We start from the raw sequence: 22,175 nt of genomic DNA, 5'->3' as shown, positions 1-22,175 counted from the left end.
TTAAAATCTCTTCAATTCCATGTAAACATTCTCAATACATATGTTATTCTGTAAATGTTAATTCCCATGTTGTTCTGTAAATACCCATTTTTACAAATTTTTGTACAATAGTATGTACAATATTTTGTACAAAGTAGTTTTCGTCATAGTAGCCATTGCATTTAATTGTGTGTAATTGCGATTCAAAGATTCAAACAAAAAGTGGTGTTCTTAAATTTACTTAATAACCGTTGGTTTAAGATATGGAAAATACTTATACAGAATAAAATATAATTTAAATATCTTCCAGAATACGGCATCTAATATAGGGTATGCAGTTTAATATAAACATATTATTCAATGTCACATGTAGGTCAAAATCAACTAAATAAATACAACACTCTGTATGATTACATGATAACAATGAAAATTTTATTAATGACAGTATCATATCTAAGTAGATTGCCGGTGTTGGTGATGTATTGTAAATATTGTACATATGTAACCACGACATATTTACTTAATTCTAATTTTTAAAGCTTGCAAATTAGAAAATCTTTAAATATTTAACAAATGAAGGGAGATAGGTATAGGAAACCCTAATAAAAATTGAAAGCTAAATAAATTTTCTAGCGATAGGCTAGTAAGATATAGGGTGTTCTATTTAAAATAAGTAAGTTATTACAGCTTGAATTTGTTAATAGAACAATCTAATATTTTGACCACTCTGTAAAAGATAGGTATAGGAAACCCTAATATAAATTAAAAGCTAAGTAAATTTTCTACACGATAGACTAGTAAGATACAGGGTGTTCTATTTAAAATAAGAAAGTTATTACAGCTTGAATTTGTTAATAGAACAATCTCATATTTTAACCACCCTGTAAGAAATTTTGTTGCAGTAAGCATCTGTTTAAGTATGCTAAATAGTCTACTATTAAGATCCAAGAAAAAAATTGTTACTAATTTTTAGATTCGTAGATATTAATTTTTTTCTAAAACCTTACATTTTCATAAAAATCGAAATAAATCAAAACACCCTGTATTTAGGTATAGGGAACCCTTATGAAAGTATAGCTTATTTTTTAAGGTCAATTCAATAATGTTATCATATATAGGGCATTCCATAAGAAAAATATAACTTTGATATACCACTCTTTTTTGGAGCACCCTGTATAATTCACATTATTTTTAGATTGTAATATTAATGGCCCTATATATTACTGTGAAGAAATTTTTTTTAAATATCAAGTGGTTTTCCGTACAAACACCGAGGCGAATAAGATGAACCACCCTGTATACCTAGATCTTATAGACCGATCAAATAAAATTAGAATACATGTAAATCAAAATGTAATTCCGTACAGGTTGGAATAAATTTTTTATCAAAGCTTAGGTCAAATCAAAAGATATTTTCAAGAAAGTATATGATTCATATGAGGGGACCATTGTTTAACCTTCCGATGACCAACCTTTTTTGTTACACGGATGACCAAGGGGGGGGGGGGGAATGACTTCAGGTCAAAAATGTAAAAAATGACAATTAACAAAAAAATAAAGGTTTTTTTTTTAATTTTTAATTTTTTTTTGGCATGGACTTTATGTCATTCAGCCAGTCACAACATGAGTATTAGTGTCATGTGTAGTGTGTATGTTGAGTAAGTGTCTTGTTACGTTGCAAAGTCGACGTCATTAGCGTAAAACTACTTGTAATTACACATAATAGACGCTATTTTACTAAACATCAACTTAAGAATATATTTTTTATTCGTAAAATATAGGGAATTTTATTTATTTCAAAATATGAGGATATCTAGAATGATATTAAAGTCAAATAAAAAAATAATGAGTTAAAAATTAAAAATACTTTTGAATTTATTAAAGAAAAACATACGCTGGGGTCACAATTTCCCCCGCTTGGTCATCCGAAGGTTAAATAATTAAAAATGGGTAATTTTTGGTCAAAATTTACTTTTTTAACTGCTGCGGTAATTCATGTTTTTATTAAGGTTTTTGCAATTTTTTTCTGCAAAGCTGAAGAAACAAGGTTTTAAATAAAACTTACTAAATTAAATTTGACCCTTAATTTATTTAAATAATTGTAAATCAAAATTGAAAAACAAATTTTCAAAAAAATATTATTTGCAATATAAATAAGCAATATGAAACATTTTGTTTTGCAGCAAAAGTTGCGCTATGGTACCAGCATAAATCGAAAAAAAATTGGTTGATAAATATTAAGCAGTTTATGAGATATTTAATTTGTTTATAAAAAATTACCATTTTTTCAATTGCAAAAACGCGGTTGTTGCCGATAGAGTATATAAGTTTTTATGGTCTCATTTTCTTTGCTTTTATGTATGATTTCGATAAATGTATTGACAAATCAAAATTTCAATTAAACACTCTTCCAAAATGGCGTTTTAAAATTGGTGTAATTTGTTTAAAACTTGTTTTTTTAATAACATCGCCGAGATTAAAAATTTTGAAATTATTTTTCAATATTCGCATTCCTGGTAGTTTTTGATACATTCACAAAAGAAAAATAATTTTCTAAAACCATTTTTGGCCGAGATAGCTTATCAAAGTTTAAAAATTCATAATTTGTTTATTTATCAATATTAACATTTAAAATTGCATAAGTAGATCTATTAACCCTACTACTTAACAATGCCGTTTATAGACATAATAAAAATTGTAGAATATTTTGAAAAATAATGATTTTCATAGCACCTTAAATCAAAACTTTTGCCTGAAAATTGGCGGAGGAGTAGTTTGCAATATCTCCGTTAATAATGGGCCAGTTTCAATGTTTTTTTTTAATTTGGGGTAGCATATAAAAATAATAACATCTCCATGACCCCTTTTGCAATAAATATTCAATAATTTGTTATAAACAATATTTTTTTCAATTTTTTTCTCTTATATTGTGATAAATAAAAGTTGGCACCTAAGATAACCACAAAACAGCATTAAAACAAATGTTTATTTTAAAATTTTAACAAAATAGTAAAACTTTGTTAAAGCACCATAAAAACTTTTTTCCTTGTAGAAATCATTAGCAAAATCTCGCAAAGTTAATGTGAATACAAAAGAAAATATATAAAAAAATGGAGGACAACCTCTATATAGATATATGTATAAAAGTTAATAAAAATATAGGTACATAATTTTTAGTGTAGTACCTGTTATAAAGATTATAAAATTAAATGTAACATACATACAGTGCGTCCATAAAGTAACGCATAAATTCATTATTTCGTAAACAAGCGACTTGAAGAAAAAATCCCGAAACAAGTCGATTTTTATTTATCAATTACGATTTTTATGCCATAATATATCATACTAGTGACGTCATTCATCTGGGCGTGATGGCGTAATCGATGATTTTTTAATGAGAATAGGTGGCATTTGAGAGGGTATTCTCTTTCCACTAATATAAATTTAATATTAACATAATTCTTTATACACAGTGTCCAAAACTTTTTTTTAATTAAATTAATTGACACAAAAAGATGAAAGTATGTAATTTGTTTAATTCTAAATACATTTTACTGCTTTCAGAAAACATAAAAATATGTTTTTAAAAAATAAACATTGATTTTCGCTTCAACGAAATGTTCAAATTGTCAAGAGGCGACTGGGTGGCAGCTTAAACATTGAATTTAAGCGAAAAGCGATATTTATTCGTACAGAAAAAAGGTATTTGGAATTAAATAAATTCCATACATTCTTCTGTTTGTCTCAATTCATTTAACACCCTGTATAAACAATTATGTAAATGTTTATATTAGTAAATAGAAAATTGAATACCCTGTCAAATGAGCTCTCACAGTACCTCTATTCTCATTTAAAAAAAATCATCGATTATGTCATGAAGCCCACATGGATGACGTCACTAGTATGATGTATATGTCAAAAACTTGTAATTTAAAAATAAAAATCGACCTGTTTCGGGATTTTTCATTAAAGTCGCCAGTTTACGGAATAATGAATTTATGCAATACTTTATGGACGCACTGTATATATTTTAATATTGTGCAAAGAAAAAAGTCTTTAAGAAATTTTTAATGTTATTCAGTATTATTTTGTCAATTTGTTTATAAAAAATCTTTTGTGTCAATTTTTATTCATCACATCTAGAGAAAAAAATTTGAAAACAAAATGTTTATAACAAATTGACGAATAATTATTGTAAAAAGTGTCCTTTATATGTTCATATTTTATATATGCTACCCTAAACTAAAAAAAAAAAAACGTGAAATTAGTCCATTATTAACGAAGATATTGCAAAGTACTACTGCACCACTCTTCATGCAAAAAGTTTTCATTTTTAAGGTCGCTACGAAAATCATTATTTTTTAAGGTATTCTAAACTTTTAACTCTACAATTATGTATAAATGACATTGTTGAGTAGTAGGGTTGATATATAGATGTACTTATGCATTATAAAATGTTAGTATCGATAAATAAACAAATTATGAATTTAAACTTGGAAAGGCTATCTTGGCAAAAAATGGATCTAGAATTTTTTTTCTTTTGTAAGTATGTCCAAAACTACCATAGACACGAATATCGAAAATAATTTAAAAAATTTTAATCCCGGCGATGTTATTAAAAAAACATTACACCCATTTTCAAACACCATTTTGGAGGGCCGTTTAATTGAAATTTTGATTTGTCAATACATGTGTCTAAAATATATACAAAAGCAAAAAAAATGAGATCTTAAAAACTTGTATACTCTATCGGCAACAACCGCGTTTTTGCAATTGAAAAAATGGTAATTTTTTATAAACAAATTAAATATCTCATAAACTGCTTAATATTTATCAACCAATTTTTTTTTTGATTTATACTGGTACCATAGCACAACTTTTTCTGCAAAACAAAATGTTTCATAGTGCTTATTTATAATGCAAATAATATTTTTTTGGAAATGTGTTTTTCAATTTTGATTTACAAATATTTAAATAAATTATGGGTCAAATTTAATTTAGTAAGACCTATATAAAAGACTGTTTCTTCAGGTTTGCAGAAAAAAATTGTAAAAACCTTAATAAAACCATGAATTACCGCAGCAATTAAAAAAGTAAATTTTGTGCAAAAATTACCAATTTTTAATTATTTAAACGATGATCCCCTCATATGAATCATATACTTTTTTGAAAATATATTTTGTTTCGACCTAAACTTTGATAAAAAATTTATTCCAACCTGTACGGAATTACATTTTCATTTTATTTTATTTTATTGGGCCATTATACTTTACCTTATTCTCGCAAACCATAGAAACTTGTTGCATTGGGTGTAAGATATCAAAAAACATTTGATTAGGATGCTCTCGATGGATTTCGTTTGCACATTCAATACACAAATACAGAGGTGGTGGTGTATCGCTTGCAAAGGTTATTGAGATACAGTGATCGTAACAAACCTTTGCAGCTTCAGCGTTCCCGGTGTTTGGACACATATCTCGTTGGCAAACAAAAGGCGTCGGATCTAAAAAAAAATGGTTCCATGACATCTTGTAACGCGACAATTCGTAACCACACAAATGGTAAAAGACAATTCGTAACGCTTTAAGTTCGTAACGGCGACCGTTCGTAACTATACATATTCGTAATGGTATAATTCGTAACGCCAACATTTATTTTTTTTAGCAAATTTAGTATTACTGAATGTGGTCACCAGGACCAGGGAATTTTCCCTGCAAAATGGAAAATTCCCTGGTCCTGGTGACATCCCTGCAGAATTAGTGAAAGCCGGTACAGACAAACTCCAAGAACAGCTAAGAAAACTCTTCCAAGGTTGCTTAAATGGTGCCGAATTACCAAAAGATTAGAAATTATCTATCATGCCAACCATCCACAAAAAGGGCAGCAAGGATCAGTGTGAAAATTACAGAGGAATTGCGGTAAACAGCACAATAAGCAGGATGTATGGGAAACTTACTAAGAACAAAATAGAAAATGACTATAGAGGTTACGAAGCAGAGGACCAAGCTGGCTTTAGAGCTGGGTGGTCCACAGTATACTTGTACACCGGTCCACCTGTACTCTATTACGCAAGTTATTGAGAAAAAATAAGTTCACCTGGTGTACGTAGACTTACAAAAAGTATATGAAAGTGTGCCCCTCAGCAAACTATGGTCAACCCTACATCAAACCAACATTAAACATGGTCTTATCAAAGCAGTCCAAAGTAACAAATTAAAACTGGATCAAGGATGTTTGAGAGATTTAAGGTCACGAAAGGATTGAAGCAGGGTTGTTGTATTTCGCCTACCCTTTTTAAAATTTATCTGGAACAAGCACTCAAGCTGTGGAAAAGAAAATTTAATGGCATGGTAATCCCTCTCAATGACGAGACAACACTATACAGTTTATGTTTAGCTGATGACCAAATTCTGATTGCTCAGGATCATGCAATAGAAGAATATAACAAATGGGGTCTCGAAGTCAACATTAAGAAAACTGAAGCCATGTGTATTCGAGGAACAAAGCAGTCCATTACATTAGACGATGGGGTAGAAATTAAACACTGCGATGAATAAAAGTACCTGGGCATGAAGATAACTTAAAATTGAACACTCGATGCTGCTATAAAAGACAGAAACATACAGGGTAGAAAAGCCATATCCGTGATGAACGGCATTCTGTGGGACCAGACAATATCTAAAGCGAACAAACAGCTCATATACAATAGCATACTTAAAAGTATAATCACATATGGCAGTGAAGTTTGGCCACTGAAACAAAGAAAAGAGAAAATATTACTAGTAACAGAAATGGGCTTCTGGAGAAGAGCAGCAGGCAAATCAAGAAGAGGTCGGATACCAAATGAGAGAATACGAGAAATGATGGGAGTCACACATACAATAATTGATGGCATAAAAACAAAACAACTAGCAGAGAATGCCAGATGACAGTATCCCTAAGCAGATTTTGGCGTGGACAGCACAAGGGAGAAGGAAAAGAGGAAGGCCGAGAAGAAGCTGGAGGGAGGGAATTGAAAAAGAACTAGAGGAAAGAGAAATCCCTCCAGGGGTTAAACAGAGAAGAATGGCGGTTAGGAGTCAGAATGCGTCGGAGAACGCTGTAAACCGATAGTATTAGTAGTATTACTGAATGTATAAAAACACCTTTTGCATACATTCCTAAAACAAAATAATGGTACTTTTTTAAGACCACTTCTTTTTAAATATATTTCACACATATTTTTGCATATATTCTTGTTAATATGACAACTAAAGAATTAATGTTTTTTTTAGTTATCACTTTAAAGTAGTAAAACTAAGTCTGAAAAATAATGAAACAAATAAAAACAGTTTAATAATAAATAATAAGGTATTTACCATAGTAATTACTAAAATTTACGTTACTAGATTATATTGATTTAAAGACATAAGTAATTTTAAAAATATATTTGGGTTGCTCTTATCAAATAGGAAGAAAGTTGGTCACACCTACTTTTGTTTATTATAAAAATTTCTTTTTCTTCCAATTTTTTTTTGTATCGGTAGATTTGCCCTGTTTTAAAAACGGGTTATATAATCCCTATATTTTTTAAAAGCTTAATTTTTTGCATTTTATCTTGTCCACGGAACGTGAGTTATCACGTCCGTGGACAGTCACATCTGTAGTGAAAAGTATTGAAAGTCTGTTTTTAAACAATATATTTAGAAATAACCAAACGAATTGTAGATAAACGATTTGTTTCTATGCTCTATTATCTGTCCTAGATGTAAAATTAATTTAGTTGGATCAGCTATTAATTTATATATGTTTAAAGCTTGTCACAAAATATTTGTCATGTCCGTGGAGCTTCTTAATAAATTTCAAAATTCGCGCACATATTAAATTACCACAATTGTTTACCAGATGGCGACGCATGCATAAAGCCAAACAAATTGTTAAACGCATCAGCGCAGTTATTTCAACAGGCATTTTGCGTACAAAGAGTGATTTGTTTGGTGAAATCTGTTTCGTCAAGCCCTTTTTTCACTTCTGTGGACTCTTAAAAAAGTAAGAAGTGTAATTTTAGATTTAGATTTTAGGACCACACTGTAACTAAAATATACAAAGCTGATTACATTACACAGTCAAAACATTTTCTAATCTCAAAAATGTGATGTGTGGATTGTTAGTAACGTATTTTTCGTCACGTCCATGGACGCCATATCCGTGGATCCTTGTTTTCCACGGACGTGGCAGAATATCCACGGACGTAATTTATTTTACAACTTTATATTTTATTTTAAAACAGCACCACACTGTAAGTAAAATATACAAAGCTGATTATATTCCACAGTTAAAATATTTTCTAACCTCAAAAATTGTGATGTGTAGATTGTTAGTATCGTGTTTTTCGTCACGTCCGTGGACAGCATGTCCGTGGATTCTTGCTTTCCACTGCCGTAGCAGAATATCCACGGACGTGATTTATTTTACAAGTAACATTATATTTGATTAAAACAAAATAAAAAAGGAAAGGTTTAACTTAGTTTATTGGTAACCTTATATAAAATTAAATAATGCACATTATATTTTATGTACCCTACGTACATAGACATCAGAAATAAAAATATTTTGTCAAGTCCGTGGTCACATCATGTCCGTGGACTATACAAATTATTTTTTTGAATTTACGTGAAAAATACATTATATTTAGCTTGACCCCTAGCATTTCTTTAAGAAGTGGCTATACTAGGCCAGGGTAATCAAGACAAAAATATACCCTGTTCGTGACACTTCAGCAGCCAGGGTACTGAAGCGTTTTTTCGACAGGTAATACCTATAGGAACAAATTATAACTATTTACTGCGTAGGATATGGCGGCCATTTTTATTTATAAACAATTAACTGTCAAAAAATGGCATTTTCCCTTTTTTTTTTTCAAATCAACGGAAAACAGTGAAACTTATAATTTTCTTAGTACAAATATCTTCGAGATTATGGAAAAACCTTTAAAATGACGTATTACAAAGTTTGATATACTCATTTATTGTTAATATAATTGCGAAAAAGGGTCGGATTTGCAAAAAAATATTTTCTCAATAACTGTTGTAAAAATTAGTGCACAGCTTTGAAATTTTTGTCAAATGAGGGCTCTTTGGTGCTTAATATGCGATAAAAATTTCAAAGCGATTCATTCAATTGTTTAAATTTTATTTAAATTGTTTATCCCAGACATCATTTTTTTTTAAATAACATGAGTCAGAAAAAAATGACCTTAGAACCATTCCACAGGTGTCAAATGAAAGAGCATGAGCTACATTTTCAACATGGTTTAAAAAAGTGAATAAAAAATGCATTTATTGGTAATAAATAATTATGCAAAAGTATCGTCAATTTTTCTTTATAAACTTTTTGAATAATTTTTTCCAAAAAAATTAACTTTTTTACCCTGTTTTAAGTGCACAACTACCAAGTAATGGTATCTATATCATAATTGATAAAAAATTTATAAGGAAAGATTTACGATACTTTTGCATAATTATTTATTACTAATAAATGCATTTTTTATTCACTTTTTTTAAACTAAGTTGAAAATATAGTTAATGCTCTTTCATTTGACACCTATGTAATGGTTCTAACGTCATTTTCTTCTGACTTATGTTATTGCAAAAAAATGCTCTCTAGGATAAACAATTTGAATAAAATTTAAACAATTAAATGAATCGCTTTGAAATTTTTATCACATATTAAGCACCAAAGAACCCTTATTTGTCAAAAATTTAAAAGCTTTACACTAATTTTTACAACAGTTATTGCAAAAATAATTTTTTTGCAATTCCGACCTTTTTTCGCAATTATATTAACAATAAATGAGTATATAAAACTTTGTAATACGTCATTTTAAAGCTTTTTCCATAATCTCGAAGATATTTGTAATAAAAAAACCATAAGTTTCCTTGTTTTCCATTGATTTGAAAAAAAAGTGAAAAATGCCATTTTTTGACACTTGATTGTTTATAAATAAAAATGGCCGCCAGATTCTAAGCAGGATATAGTTACAATTTGCTCTTATAGGTATTACCTGTCAAAAAACGCTTCAGTACCCTGGCTGTTCAGGTGTCATGGAAAAAACCTTATTACCCTGGACTATATCTCAATACAATTACTAAAAAAGAACATATTAATGAATCTTAATTATTTTAAAACTTAGTGGTAAAATCTGAAAATTTATTAAGAATGGCCCATTTACGAAATCTATGAAATGTGTCAAAAATGTTTATCCTGATGCTGGTTCGTTAAATTGATAAACGTAATTTCAATTGCAACTGTAATAAAAGTTAGTTTCCACGTTAACAAAAATAAATAGAATAATTCAATTTTGACGTTACGAATTATACCATTACAAATTGTACTAGTTACGAATTGTTGCCGTTACGAACTGACGGCGTTACGAATTGTCCGTTACCATTTGTGGGGTTACGAACTGTCGCGTTATGAAATGTCTTGTCACGAACAAAAATATAATCGAATTACTAGGATGCATCACTGAAAAATTGACTTTACACTTTACTAGTATATAAAATAATGGTTACCTGCAAATTTGCAAATAAGGTTTTTGCGATCAAACAAATTGGCATTGAACGTTGGCCAGTAATAAAACAATAATTTTGCAGCTGATGATCGTGCTGTTGAGGTACCATAGGCAATCACACTTAAAATATCCTTTAAAATGTTCTGCTTTAACGTCATTAAGCATTCCAATAGTTGGCAGTGATGGGCAGGATTTGTAGAGTATTGAAAAACCATCATTATAACAGCAGAAACTGATTGACAGATGTTATTGTCGCGATCACCATGCCTTGCTAAAATCATATTTAATTTTTTTTAAGTTTTTAATTTTTTAACCATTGAATTTAATTTTATCTGCTTCGTTCATATTGACAATTATTAAGAAATATATTGTGCACATTTTATTATTTACATTTTTAAGTAGAAAACTTTAAAATGCTTTTGTCAATATTTTTGAGGTGCGTAACTGGGACGACGTTTTTTGAAGATAATTCATTCGGTTACGCACACATCCACGTCACCCACACACATATATATTTATATATTGTGGCCGTTTGCCAAAAGCTGATGTGTCCACTTTTTGTGATTTGCATTTTTTTAAGCCAGCTGTTAGTGTGTGATTATATGCTCCGTCTGCCCAAAGCAGATATATGTCCAGTGTACTGTGAAATGTAGTTAACCTTCCATTTTTAAATCTGGATAATTATGTCCACATATCCAAATCAACGTTTGCCAAAACCTAATATGTACACTTGAAGTGGATTTATCAGCTTTTGGCAGACATTTTTTTCTATAATTTTTGAACTTATAGGTCTGGATCCCGCGTATGAAAAAAAAGTTGATTAATAGCAAGCTGAAAATTTGTTATTAGCTTAAGGGTGTCTAGTCGGACAAACATTGATATATGGGAACACTGGAACAGGGGAAGTTTTAACTGTGGAACAGGTTAAAAATTTGGAACGGTCAGACCACGAAAACGGCACATGTATTTTGTCCGACAGAACAGACTTAAACTCTCCGAACAGAGATTAAACTCTCATGCAAAAATCAGACTGCTATTTATCACCAAATTGGCGTTTTAATGAGTGGAACATGTAGAATATGTCAAAAGACAGGAATTATGACAGGTGATAAATAGCAGTCTGATTTTTGCATGAGAGTTTAATCTCTGTTCGGAGAGTTTATGTCTGTTTTGTCGGACAAAATAAATGTGCCATTTTCGTGTTCTGACCGTTCCAAATTTTTAACCTGTTCCACAATTAGACGCCCTTACGATTAGACACCCTTAAGCTATTAGCAAATTTTCAGCTTGCTATTAATCAACTTTTTTTCATACGCGGGATCCAGACCTAATATCTTGTTTCTTTAGGAGCAGTATTTTTTTATTTTGTACAAAGATTTTGTTTTTAAAAATATTTAAGTCTATTATGTTGGCAATATTTTTGTTTTCGTTTATTTAGGAAGCTTAGATTATAATAATATAGATTTACAAAAAATAAAAAAGCATACTGAATACCAAATATACCAAAAACTCACTGAAGGTAGAGCTACCTTTTATATACAGATTGTTTCTAAATAAGTGTGGCAAACTTTAAGGGGTAATTCTACATGAAAAAATAATGACACTTTGCAAATGCTTCGTTTCCGAGATACAGGATGTTGGAATTCTTTAAATACTGACGATTTATTTATTGCGCTAAAACAGGTTGAGGTGTGCAAATGAAATTTGGTGAGTTTTAAGAGGTAGTTAGTGCGCATTTTTTGACATACAATTAAGAATTTTATATTCACCATTGTCGCGCATAAGGGCAATGGTCTGAATTTTTTAAAGAAAATAAATAGTTCGCCAGTGAGATGTATCAAATTCAAAATCATTTTCGACTTCCTCGTTCAATTTATGCTAAAAAAAATCTATCATCCGTTTTTTATACGACTCGTCGTTTTCATGCAAAAAATAAAACATCTTAACGTTTACAAAGTGTTCGAGATGTAAGCGTTAGCATGTTTCATTTTTTTCATAAAAACGGATTTGCATTGAGCGGAATTCAAAAATGATTTTTAATTTAAAATATATCAGCGGCGTACTTTTTTTCTTTAAACAAATTCAGACCATTACCCGTATGCGCGCCAATGGTAAATATAAAATTGTTAGTTGTATCTCAAAAAATTCACAATAACTACCTCTTAAAAACCCACCAAATTTCATTCGCATATTCCAACCGGTTTTAGAGCCACAAATAAAGCGTCAGTTTGTAAGAAAAATCTCAACACTCCGTATCTCGGAAACGAAGCATTTTCGGACATACGTTTATCGAGCAAACTGTCATTATTTATTATTTTTCGTTATTTTTATTATTCCAGTCTTTCTAGCGTTTCCAATGAAACCAATTGCGGGATTGCATTTCCCAAAAGCTGATATGTGCATTTGGATCGGCAAATTTTTTGCATTTTGCAAAATTTTTTTATAAAATTTGAAGCTAGGTTATATGTAAACTCATATGGATAGCTGTAAGAAAATTAAACTCAAAACCAATATGATATTTCCGAAACTGCGATTTTATAGACGTCATAGAAATTTGAATTTGCTCTCCTGAAATGTAGCAAAAATGGACATATCAGCTTTTGGCAAACGACCACTCATATATATTACATAAGCAGATAAAATTAAATTACACTAGTTTACAACCAATTTGCGACTGGAATGCAAAATGCTGTTTTTTGTTAATTTTTGCTCTCTGAATATGAATATGAATATGATAATAAAAAGTTCCTAACACGTAAGATTTTTGAGTTATGATTTAAAAAAAAATGAGTTACGATTTTTGAGTTATGAGTATTTTACTAAAATTTTTTTAAAACAGTCATTTGTAATATATCGGTGAGTGATGTTATCAAATTAACGTTTTTCCTAAAAATTTTGCATAATTTGACAATACTGGGATATCTAATGTCTACGAATAACACATTAACATTTAAATAAAGAATAAACCAAAGGTAATCCTTAATCAGTAAACCTACCCATTTAAACTTATTAGTTCTAAACCGTTTTAACAACTGTTACTTCTGCATGACAAAAGTGTTTGGGTTTCCAAGGAAAGGCAAGCATAAAATTTAATATCCAGATATTATCTTAGCAATAAAACCGGTTTTCCATGGAGAACATTTACCAGTTCCAGGACCTCCGGCAAATTGGGAAGAAGATTTGGAAATGTATGGCGATAAAAGTTAACCCGATGATGTATCAGAAAATAATGATTCTTATTTTCCCGAAAGCGACGAAAAAGCACCTTATTGCATCCAACAAGCCGAATTACATGATTTAGTTCGAGACCTTCACTTGCACAAAGAACATGCTAAACTCGTAGGTTCTACATTACAATAATGGATTTTTTTTTAATGGAAGTTACTAGCCAGTAAAACTTACAATATTTAGGAACTGTAACCAGGAGCTATCCTAGTTTTTTACTATGCAGGATAAAATGTGTGTTTGTATTAATCCATATAGTGTTGGGGGAAAATTGGGATAGGCAGAAAATTGTGTACAAAAGACTTACTATGGTTTTTGTTTCTAGTTCTGAACTTAGTGTATATAGTATAAAAGAATTTTTGGAATAAACAGCAATATTTGATGCATTCTATAACTCAACATCTAACAGTTCACCTGACAAGACAATGTATGCGTGGACCCCTACACAGAAATACACGGCACCTTAAGAAGAAGATAATTCAAAATCTATACGTGGTGGAAAATTTCAGTGTTTGAATTCGCATTCAGGACGCTTTAAACTCCCCGGTACAGCCATTTTAACATCAGTCGCATTTTTGTTTTGTTTTTTTGTTGACTAGTGTTATTAGCAGAACTTTTTGCTGTATTACGAAATAACAAAACAAAATTTGTTTAATTTGTATTTTGACAACAATTTTCAAGTTGAAATCAAAACGTCAACACAAACGTTTTTAAAACTAAAAAAAGGGAAGCATTTAAGTTACAATATTTAATAATAATACTATTTAGGGCATTGTTGTGACATGCCCCACATTAGTCGTTCTAAAATTCTTATGCCCCCTATGTAACATACATAATTTTTAATATTAAAAATCTAATATAAACACACCGTCAAAATTAGCCGAACACCTTAAAAATGGGACATGTTTGATGTCGCGAATTTCCTAAACCTGTTGTCCGATTTGAGTGATTCTTCTAGTTTGTTATAGCCTTATTAGTTAAGAATATCGGTGTAATAATATTGTTGCTAGATAGGTAAATGTCATTTTATACCGGGTGTTACAATCATATTGTGTTTTTTCTTAAAGCTCAGAACACCCTGTAGAATATTCTAGCATATATAAAATATTAAAATTAAAACTCGATTGTAGACTTAGGCTTTCTTAACATTTTATTTTTTGATTCATTTGCTTATGTTGGAAAATAAAAAAGTTATGTGTTTTAACAACTAGCCATGCTGTTTATCAATAAAAAATTCTCATAGTAGGGAAGAAAGGATGCTAAATTTGCAGTTACTCGAGCGTTATGGTGACCCATTGGATTGTGAAGAGTGGGTGCTAAAACCAAAAAAAGTTAAGTTAAGTTTTCCATAAAGTGTGGGACTCTCCATTTTTTAATTTAATTTTCCATTTCCACCAATCCTTTTTTACGATTATAGCGCCATCTATCCATAATTGGAAAAAATGTTGCGAATAAAAGTTGCTTATTTTTACGTCAAGGATCCAAATCTGCAATAAAAATTGGGGGCTCCTATTTCAGATTTTAAAGTAACCCCCCGCCCCACCTCGGTGGGGGGTCGTGTTTGGTGCCATTCGGTAGATTTTTGAAAAATATTGAATAGGTGTATTTTGCAGTTTTACGATCTGATGTTCATTTCGCGAAATATCGCAGGGTTCGTATTTAAAATTTTTAATTTACCCCCACCCCTCTCCGTGGGGTGTCACGAGCCCCCACGGAGGTGGGGTGGGGGATTTAATTTAAAATATTAAATAGGAGCCCCAATTATTATTGCAGATTTATATTCTTTACGTAAAAATGCAACTTTTATTCGACACATTTTTTCGAACTCTAATTGGAGAAAAATGATTGTTTCAAATGGAAAATTAAATTAAAAAATGAAAAGTCCCCCACTTTATGGAAAACTTAACTCAACCTTTTTCTGATTTTAATTTTAGCACACTCTTCACAATCCAATAGGTCCCCATAACGCTCGAGTAACTGCAAATTTAGTATACTTTCCTCCCCTACCATGAGGATTTATTGATGAAAAACATGGATAGTTGTTAATGCACATACCTTTTTTATTATCCCACATAATTAAATTAATCGAAAAGGAAAATGTTAAGAAAGCCGAACTCTACAATCGAGTTTAAATTTTAATATTTTACATATGCGAGAATATTCCACAGGGTGTTCCAAACTTTAAGAAAAAAAACACAGTATGATTGGTACACCCGGTATAAAATGATATTTACCTGTCTAGCAACAATATTATTACAACGATATTCTTAAATAATAAGGCTATAACATACTAAAATAATCACTCAAATCGGACCAGTGGTTTAGGAAATTCAAGACATCAAACATGTCCCATTTTTAAGGTGTTCGGCTAATTTTGCCGGTGTGTGTAATAGGTTTTAGGAAGAAATCGCCAGGAAATTTGTAAAGAAACAGAGTAAATAAATTTTTAAAACATAATAATATAATGAAAAATTCAAATTCCAAATATTAATTTTCCAGATTTTTCTATATTAATTTAATTTAATTTAGTGAGCTCCTTGTGCTTTATTATTGCTGCTTGCTGCCCAGAGGTTTAATATTATTAGGTTCCAATTTCCTTAACTTCAGTCTCAAGTCTCCACATTGTGTTATTTCCAGCCGATTTCTTTTTTTACCAGTAAATCATTTACAGCTCTAAATCCATATTCAATTAAATATGAAGATGGAAAGAGTAGCGATAGCTTTCTTGCACATTTGGTTGAATTTGGGTATTTGACTTCTAATTCCTCAGAAAGCCATGCCATCGCTCCTTTTATATTATTAAATACAGTTTTTTACTGCCTCATTATTTCGTAAGTCTGTGAATTCTTCTTGACACTGCATATTTGATATATCAGACAAATCCATTAACATTGGCTGCATCATCAATGTTGAAAAATCATTTTTTTTTAATCAGAAAATCTTTCTTTTAATTCAGCTGATAGAATGTTCAGATCGTTGACAATAATAAGTAAAGCGGTATTAGTTACTTCACTTTTTTGGAGCAAATGAAACTGTTCCAAAGTTTTTATTGTTAATATGTTTCTGACATAACTCAATATATGGGTAATGTAATGAAACCAAATATCTTCGATCTGCATCGACAATAGTTTTGTTTGTTCTTTGAAGTTGCTTACTTAATATATTTTTTTCAAAGAATTTTGCTAAATAACTCACAAATCCTCTACCTTCGATTGTAGATGACAACATGATGATGTACTCAACAGATTCTTCATTTCAGGTTTGTCGCTTAAAAAATCAAAAAGTTCCATAAATCTTTTCAAGCAGTTTTATTCAGATAGCGATCTAACTTCAGTATGAAATAAAAGTCTCACGTGGTCTTCATTTTTTTTTCACAAAATAGCTTGAATGGACGCTCCCATTTGGCATGAGATTTAATAGCATTAATATAGGTACTTTATTACGAAATATGTATAGTGCGTTATTTAGAACAGGTGCGAGGTGCGATGTTTTTAGCTACTAAGTTTTCCCTATGAATAACACAATGCACAAGACTTATTTCTGGATTCACATCTTTCATCAATTTTAAACAGGATTTTTTCTTGCCTATCATATTAGGAGCACACTATAGGTATGTGTGTGTCAAGTGTAATCAAGTTATCAATACTGCCTCAATGTCTTTCAAAGTTAATTCATCCATTTTCGCTGAGAAATTTTTTGTTTTCAGCTTTTAAACAAGTTGTTTTTCAATATATTTACCCATTCCATCTATTTTTCTAACAGTATTGTTACTGAGAGGAATAGCTTTTACATCTTTGTCATCTTTTTCAAGAACTGTTTTAAGAAATGCTGATATTGACGGTTTTATTAAATTATCTCATATAGTTTAATTTTTCCCGTTTTAGCGACGAATAAAGAAATTTGATAACTAGCCTTAAGCACACGATTATTAGTTGAAGTATGAGCAGTAAATAGAGACTTTAATGTTCTTCAACGAAATCTAGCATTGTATTTAAATGGTCCGAACGGAAGGGTTAAACTCGTGTCGAGTCCATATTCGAATTGCCGCCTTAAAAATCACATTGCCCCCATATGGGGCGTGGGCCCCACGTTGGGAAACACTGATTTAGGGCGTCGAGCCTAGTACGCCCATGGCTTGATTGACCACTTTCCTACATCCGTTCTTGTTCATTGCTTTCATCCTCCAATTAGTGACGTTGAGTCTTTTTAGATCATCTTCTACACCCATTTTCCACCTACTTTTGGTTTCCACCTCCCCTCTGACGTCTTCCAATTGTTGTAATTAACAGTAGCATTTTGGGTAGTCTGCTCCCTGTATGCGTCCTAACCATCTCAATCGTTGGGTTCTTCTTACACCCAGTATGTTGGACTCACCATATAACTCTGTCAGATCTTCATTTGTCATGTTTCTTCTTGTTTTGTCATTTTTCATGTTTCTGATCCAAACGTCGTTCTCTATTTTTCCTCTAAATATTTTCCTTAGTACTTTTCGTTCCCATATATCTGCACCCTTTCTTGTTGCTTTTAAAATATCCATGTCTCTGATGCATGATGCATAAGTTACTATAGGCCTAATAGCCGTTCTGTATAAGCTTAATTTGGTACCTCTTGATATGCATTTATGTCTGAGTAACCTATTTAATGCATGAATACATTTGTTCGCTTTTATTAGTCTATAGTCCTTTTTTATGTTTTTTTCTTCTAATTCTTTAGTTATCCCTAACACTTCCTGTTTGCTTTTTGCTACAATTTCTATATCATTAGCGACGCCAGGCATTGATGCTTCTTATGATATATAACTCCTTTTCTACACTGGGGTGCAAAATTAACCGGACACCTTAAAAATGGGCATTTTTATGTCTCGAATTTCCTAAACCTGTTGTCCGATTTAAGTGATTTTTTAATATGTTATAGCCTTATTCGTTAACAATATCGCTGTGATAATATTGTTACTAAACGGGTAAATTTTCATTGTATACCGGGTGTACCAATGCAACTGCGTTTTTTTTTTCTTAAACTTTGCATCACCCTGTGGAATATTCTAGCATTTATAAAATACTGAAATTAAAACCCAACTATAGATTCATGTTTTCTCAACATTCTGTTTTTTGATTCATTCGCTTATGTTGGACCATAAAACAGTTAGGTACTTTAACAATTACCCATGTTTTTCATGAATACCCATGTTTTTAAATAAGTGTGGCACATTTCAAGGGGTAATTTTACATGAAAAAATAATGACAGTTTGCTTTATAAACCTATGTCCGCAAATGCTTCGTTTCTGAGATAGAGGGTGTTGAAATTTTTCTTACAAACCGACGATTTATTTATTGCTTTAAAACCGCTTGAGATATGCAAATGAAATTTGGTGGGTTTTAAGACGTAGTTATTGTACATTTTTTGACATACAAGTAAGATTTAATATTCACCATTGGCGCGCATACGGGTAATATGAGCGGTTATATTACCCGTATGCGCGCCAATGGTGAATATTAAATGCTTAATAATTGTATATCAAAAAATGTGCAATCACTACGTCTTAAAACCGACCAAATTTCATTTGCATATCTCAACCGGTTTTAAAGCAATAACTAAATCGTCATTTTGTAATAAAAATTTCAACACCCCCTATCTTGGAAACGAAGAATTTGCGGACATATCGTTTATAAAGCAAACTCGCATTATTTTGTTATGCAGAATTTCCCCTTAAAGTTGGCCATACTTATTTAAAACACCCTGTATTGATGAAAAACATGGCTAGTTGTTAAAGTACCTAACTTTTTTATGGTCCAAGGTAAGCGAATGAATCAAAAAACAAAATGTTGAGAAAACATGAGGCTATAGTTGTAATTTAATTTCAGTATTTTATAAATGCTAGAATGTTTCACAGGGTGATGCGAACTTTGAGAAAAAAACACAGTTTGATTGGTACAACCGGTATACAATGAAAATTTAACTGTTTAGCAACAATACTATTACAGTGATATTGATAAAGAATAAGGCTATAATATATTAAAAAAATCACTTAAATCGGACAACAGGTTTAGGAAATTCCAGGCATAAAAAATGACCCATTTTTGAGATGTTCGGTTAATTTTGCACCCCAGTGTATTTATATTAGCTTTTCCTAGAAAGAGACTAAAGAGAATAAAATAAAGTGGGTCACCTTGCCTTATTCCGTCATTTACTAGAAAACTGATTAATAGCTTTTCTCTAGTATCTCTTTCGGCAAGGAAATCGGTTCTGTTGTCCTTCTTCTTTCTCTAAGCCCACCTGGTATTTATCAATTATATCTTGCATTCTTTTTTTAGTATATTCTTTATATGTATGGCCAATATTTTATATGCGACATTTAGCAATGCCATGTCCTGTAATTTTTGTAAATGGGACATTATATTATTGCTTCCGACCATTCTTTTGGATAAAACTAAATATTTATAAGAAAACATGACTGGCCTTTTGGCTATGCCAGTGCCATTAACTAAGTTAAAAAAAAAACCATTCTTTTGATAATTGTTCTTCATTCCATATGTTTTCGATTAATATCTGCATTTCTTCATGCATGCGATTTCCTCCATATTTCTCAGATGTTATTTGGTCGTTTCCTGGACTTTTGTTTTTAGGCTCTCTATAATATTTTTTTGTTTAAATTTTTTTCATATTTTTTTCGTAACTTTAGACAATGGACGGGTCGAACGGTCGAGGAATTGTTTCATATAGCTGCCGACCAAGAAACATCTCATCAGCTTGTTATAATAATACGACGATAGCCAACGCTTGAAAACAAGCACGACACACAAAGAAGAAGAATCATAAATGTGGATTTAAGAATAAAGAAGAAGAAGATAATATTTTTATCTTCTTCCCTAATGAGAGGCGTCTCGCCGATATGATTTCGATTTGACTGTGTACTTGGATATTCTTACTCGTTATCTAAGTCTACTTCCAGATTTTCTTGTAGATTTAGTAAATATTCGTCCTATCTGCATCTGTTTAAAATGTCTTTTTCATTTATTAGTTTTTCCAGTTTTCCTATTTTGGTGTCTCATAAATAGAGATTTAAATATCCTTATTAGAAATTCCTCAATTTCTTCCGAGAGTTTTTCATTATACACTAATCACAAAAAGTATCGCATAATTTTTGAAATATGTAGAAAGAAAGCTTAAAAATAGTTTTTAATTTTTAGCGAAATGTTATAATACTCGTTTATCGTCTTAACCCATTAATGCCCACCGTATTTTATGTAATACGCAAGACACTGCTACATATTTCGCCATCTAATTATCAGAAACAAAAGTAAACAATAGTTGTCCTAATATACGGCACAGAGTAGATGTTAGAAGGTAACTGTTTATCGTATTATTAAAAATTTATTATCGTTTGGCAGTAAAGCGTGATTAGATTTGTGCTAAGCTTTCTTAGGTTACATTATAGTGCACCAGTTGCATTGCAAATGAGTTTGCAGGACTTTTTCGACTTATTTTGAGAAAACTTTTGTAGTACTCAACTAATAAGGCTTCTAAATATCGAATAGTGATACAAATATTGTTGACATTTATACCGGTGAGTATTTTGAAGATTATTCATTTTTGCGTATGATATATAATACGCTGGGCACTCGTGGTAACTAATCAACATTGTTTCGATTTTAGAAAAAAATGACGAAAAAGTATGATCCTAACAATCCCAAGGATGTGTCGAATTGTTGAAAATGTAGTTTAATGTAGAATGTAATGTAGAAATGAGTTTAATAGATGACGATACTTTGGAACAGAAAATTTACCAGTGTAACGAAGTTCAACTCACTTTGCATTGTCCAAACAACGGAAATCTAAATTAAAGTTTTCGTTATTACCTCCAGTAGTGACTGGAAGTTGTTCAGTAGAAGAAGCGATGGAGCCGTATTATTATGGACATAATTTAACGCAGCGGTCTACTCGGGGAAAACCCATCCATTAGGGATATAAATTCCGGTGTATTGCAACCAGTAAAGGTTACCTTGCACAATTGCATCCCTATACTGAAAGTGGAGATAAACTACAGGGTAACTCGTTAGGAAGTTTCGTCTCAGAAAAGCTGCGTAGGCTTTTTATTATACCACAGGAATCTGTTATCTACATAGGTATTTTTTAATTTTTTTACATCTTTACTTTTACTGACAAGTTTGAGGGATCAAGAGATTCACTGTGCCGGCAAAATTAGATAAGACAGGATTGGAAGAACCCCACTCAAAGAGATAAAAAAAATTCGTGGAACTTTTCATGCTCTACATACCGAAAAACAATAGCTCACTTTTATTCGCTGGAATGATAAGTAATAATGAAGTTACTATGGCAACTAATATTTCAATTTCAGAAATATGTATTTACTATAGGAAGCTGTAACCGATGTAATGGTCCAGAAACAGATGGTGGTTCC

The 22,175-nt window shown here is 31.0% G+C and overlaps 1 protein-coding gene across 6 annotated transcripts in view; it reads right to left on the bottom strand.

The window, feature by feature from the left end:
* LOC114341580 (protein unc-79 homolog) overlaps nt 1-22,175 on the bottom strand; it is a 435,831-nt gene that overhangs the window by 281,612 nt on the left and 132,044 nt on the right. For all 6 annotated transcript variants that reach the window (XM_050663368.1, XM_050663363.1, XM_050663367.1 and 3 more), the window contains exons 5-6: nt 10,533-10,802; nt 5,253-5,482 (exon numbers count right to left, since the gene is read on the bottom strand). In XM_050663368.1, the coding sequence (XP_050519325.1) occupies nt 5,253-5,482; nt 10,533-10,802 (500 nt within the window). The remainder of the gene's footprint in view (nt 1-5,252; nt 5,483-10,532; nt 10,803-22,175) is intronic.

Source organism: Diabrotica virgifera, chromosome 10, assembly GCF_917563875.1.
Source record: "Diabrotica virgifera virgifera chromosome 10, PGI_DIABVI_V3a".
Classification (NCBI taxonomy): Eukaryota; Metazoa; Arthropoda; class Insecta; order Coleoptera; family Chrysomelidae; genus Diabrotica; species Diabrotica virgifera.
Note: the sequence above shows the minus strand (reverse complement) of the source record. Positions and strands in the feature narration are given on the sequence as shown.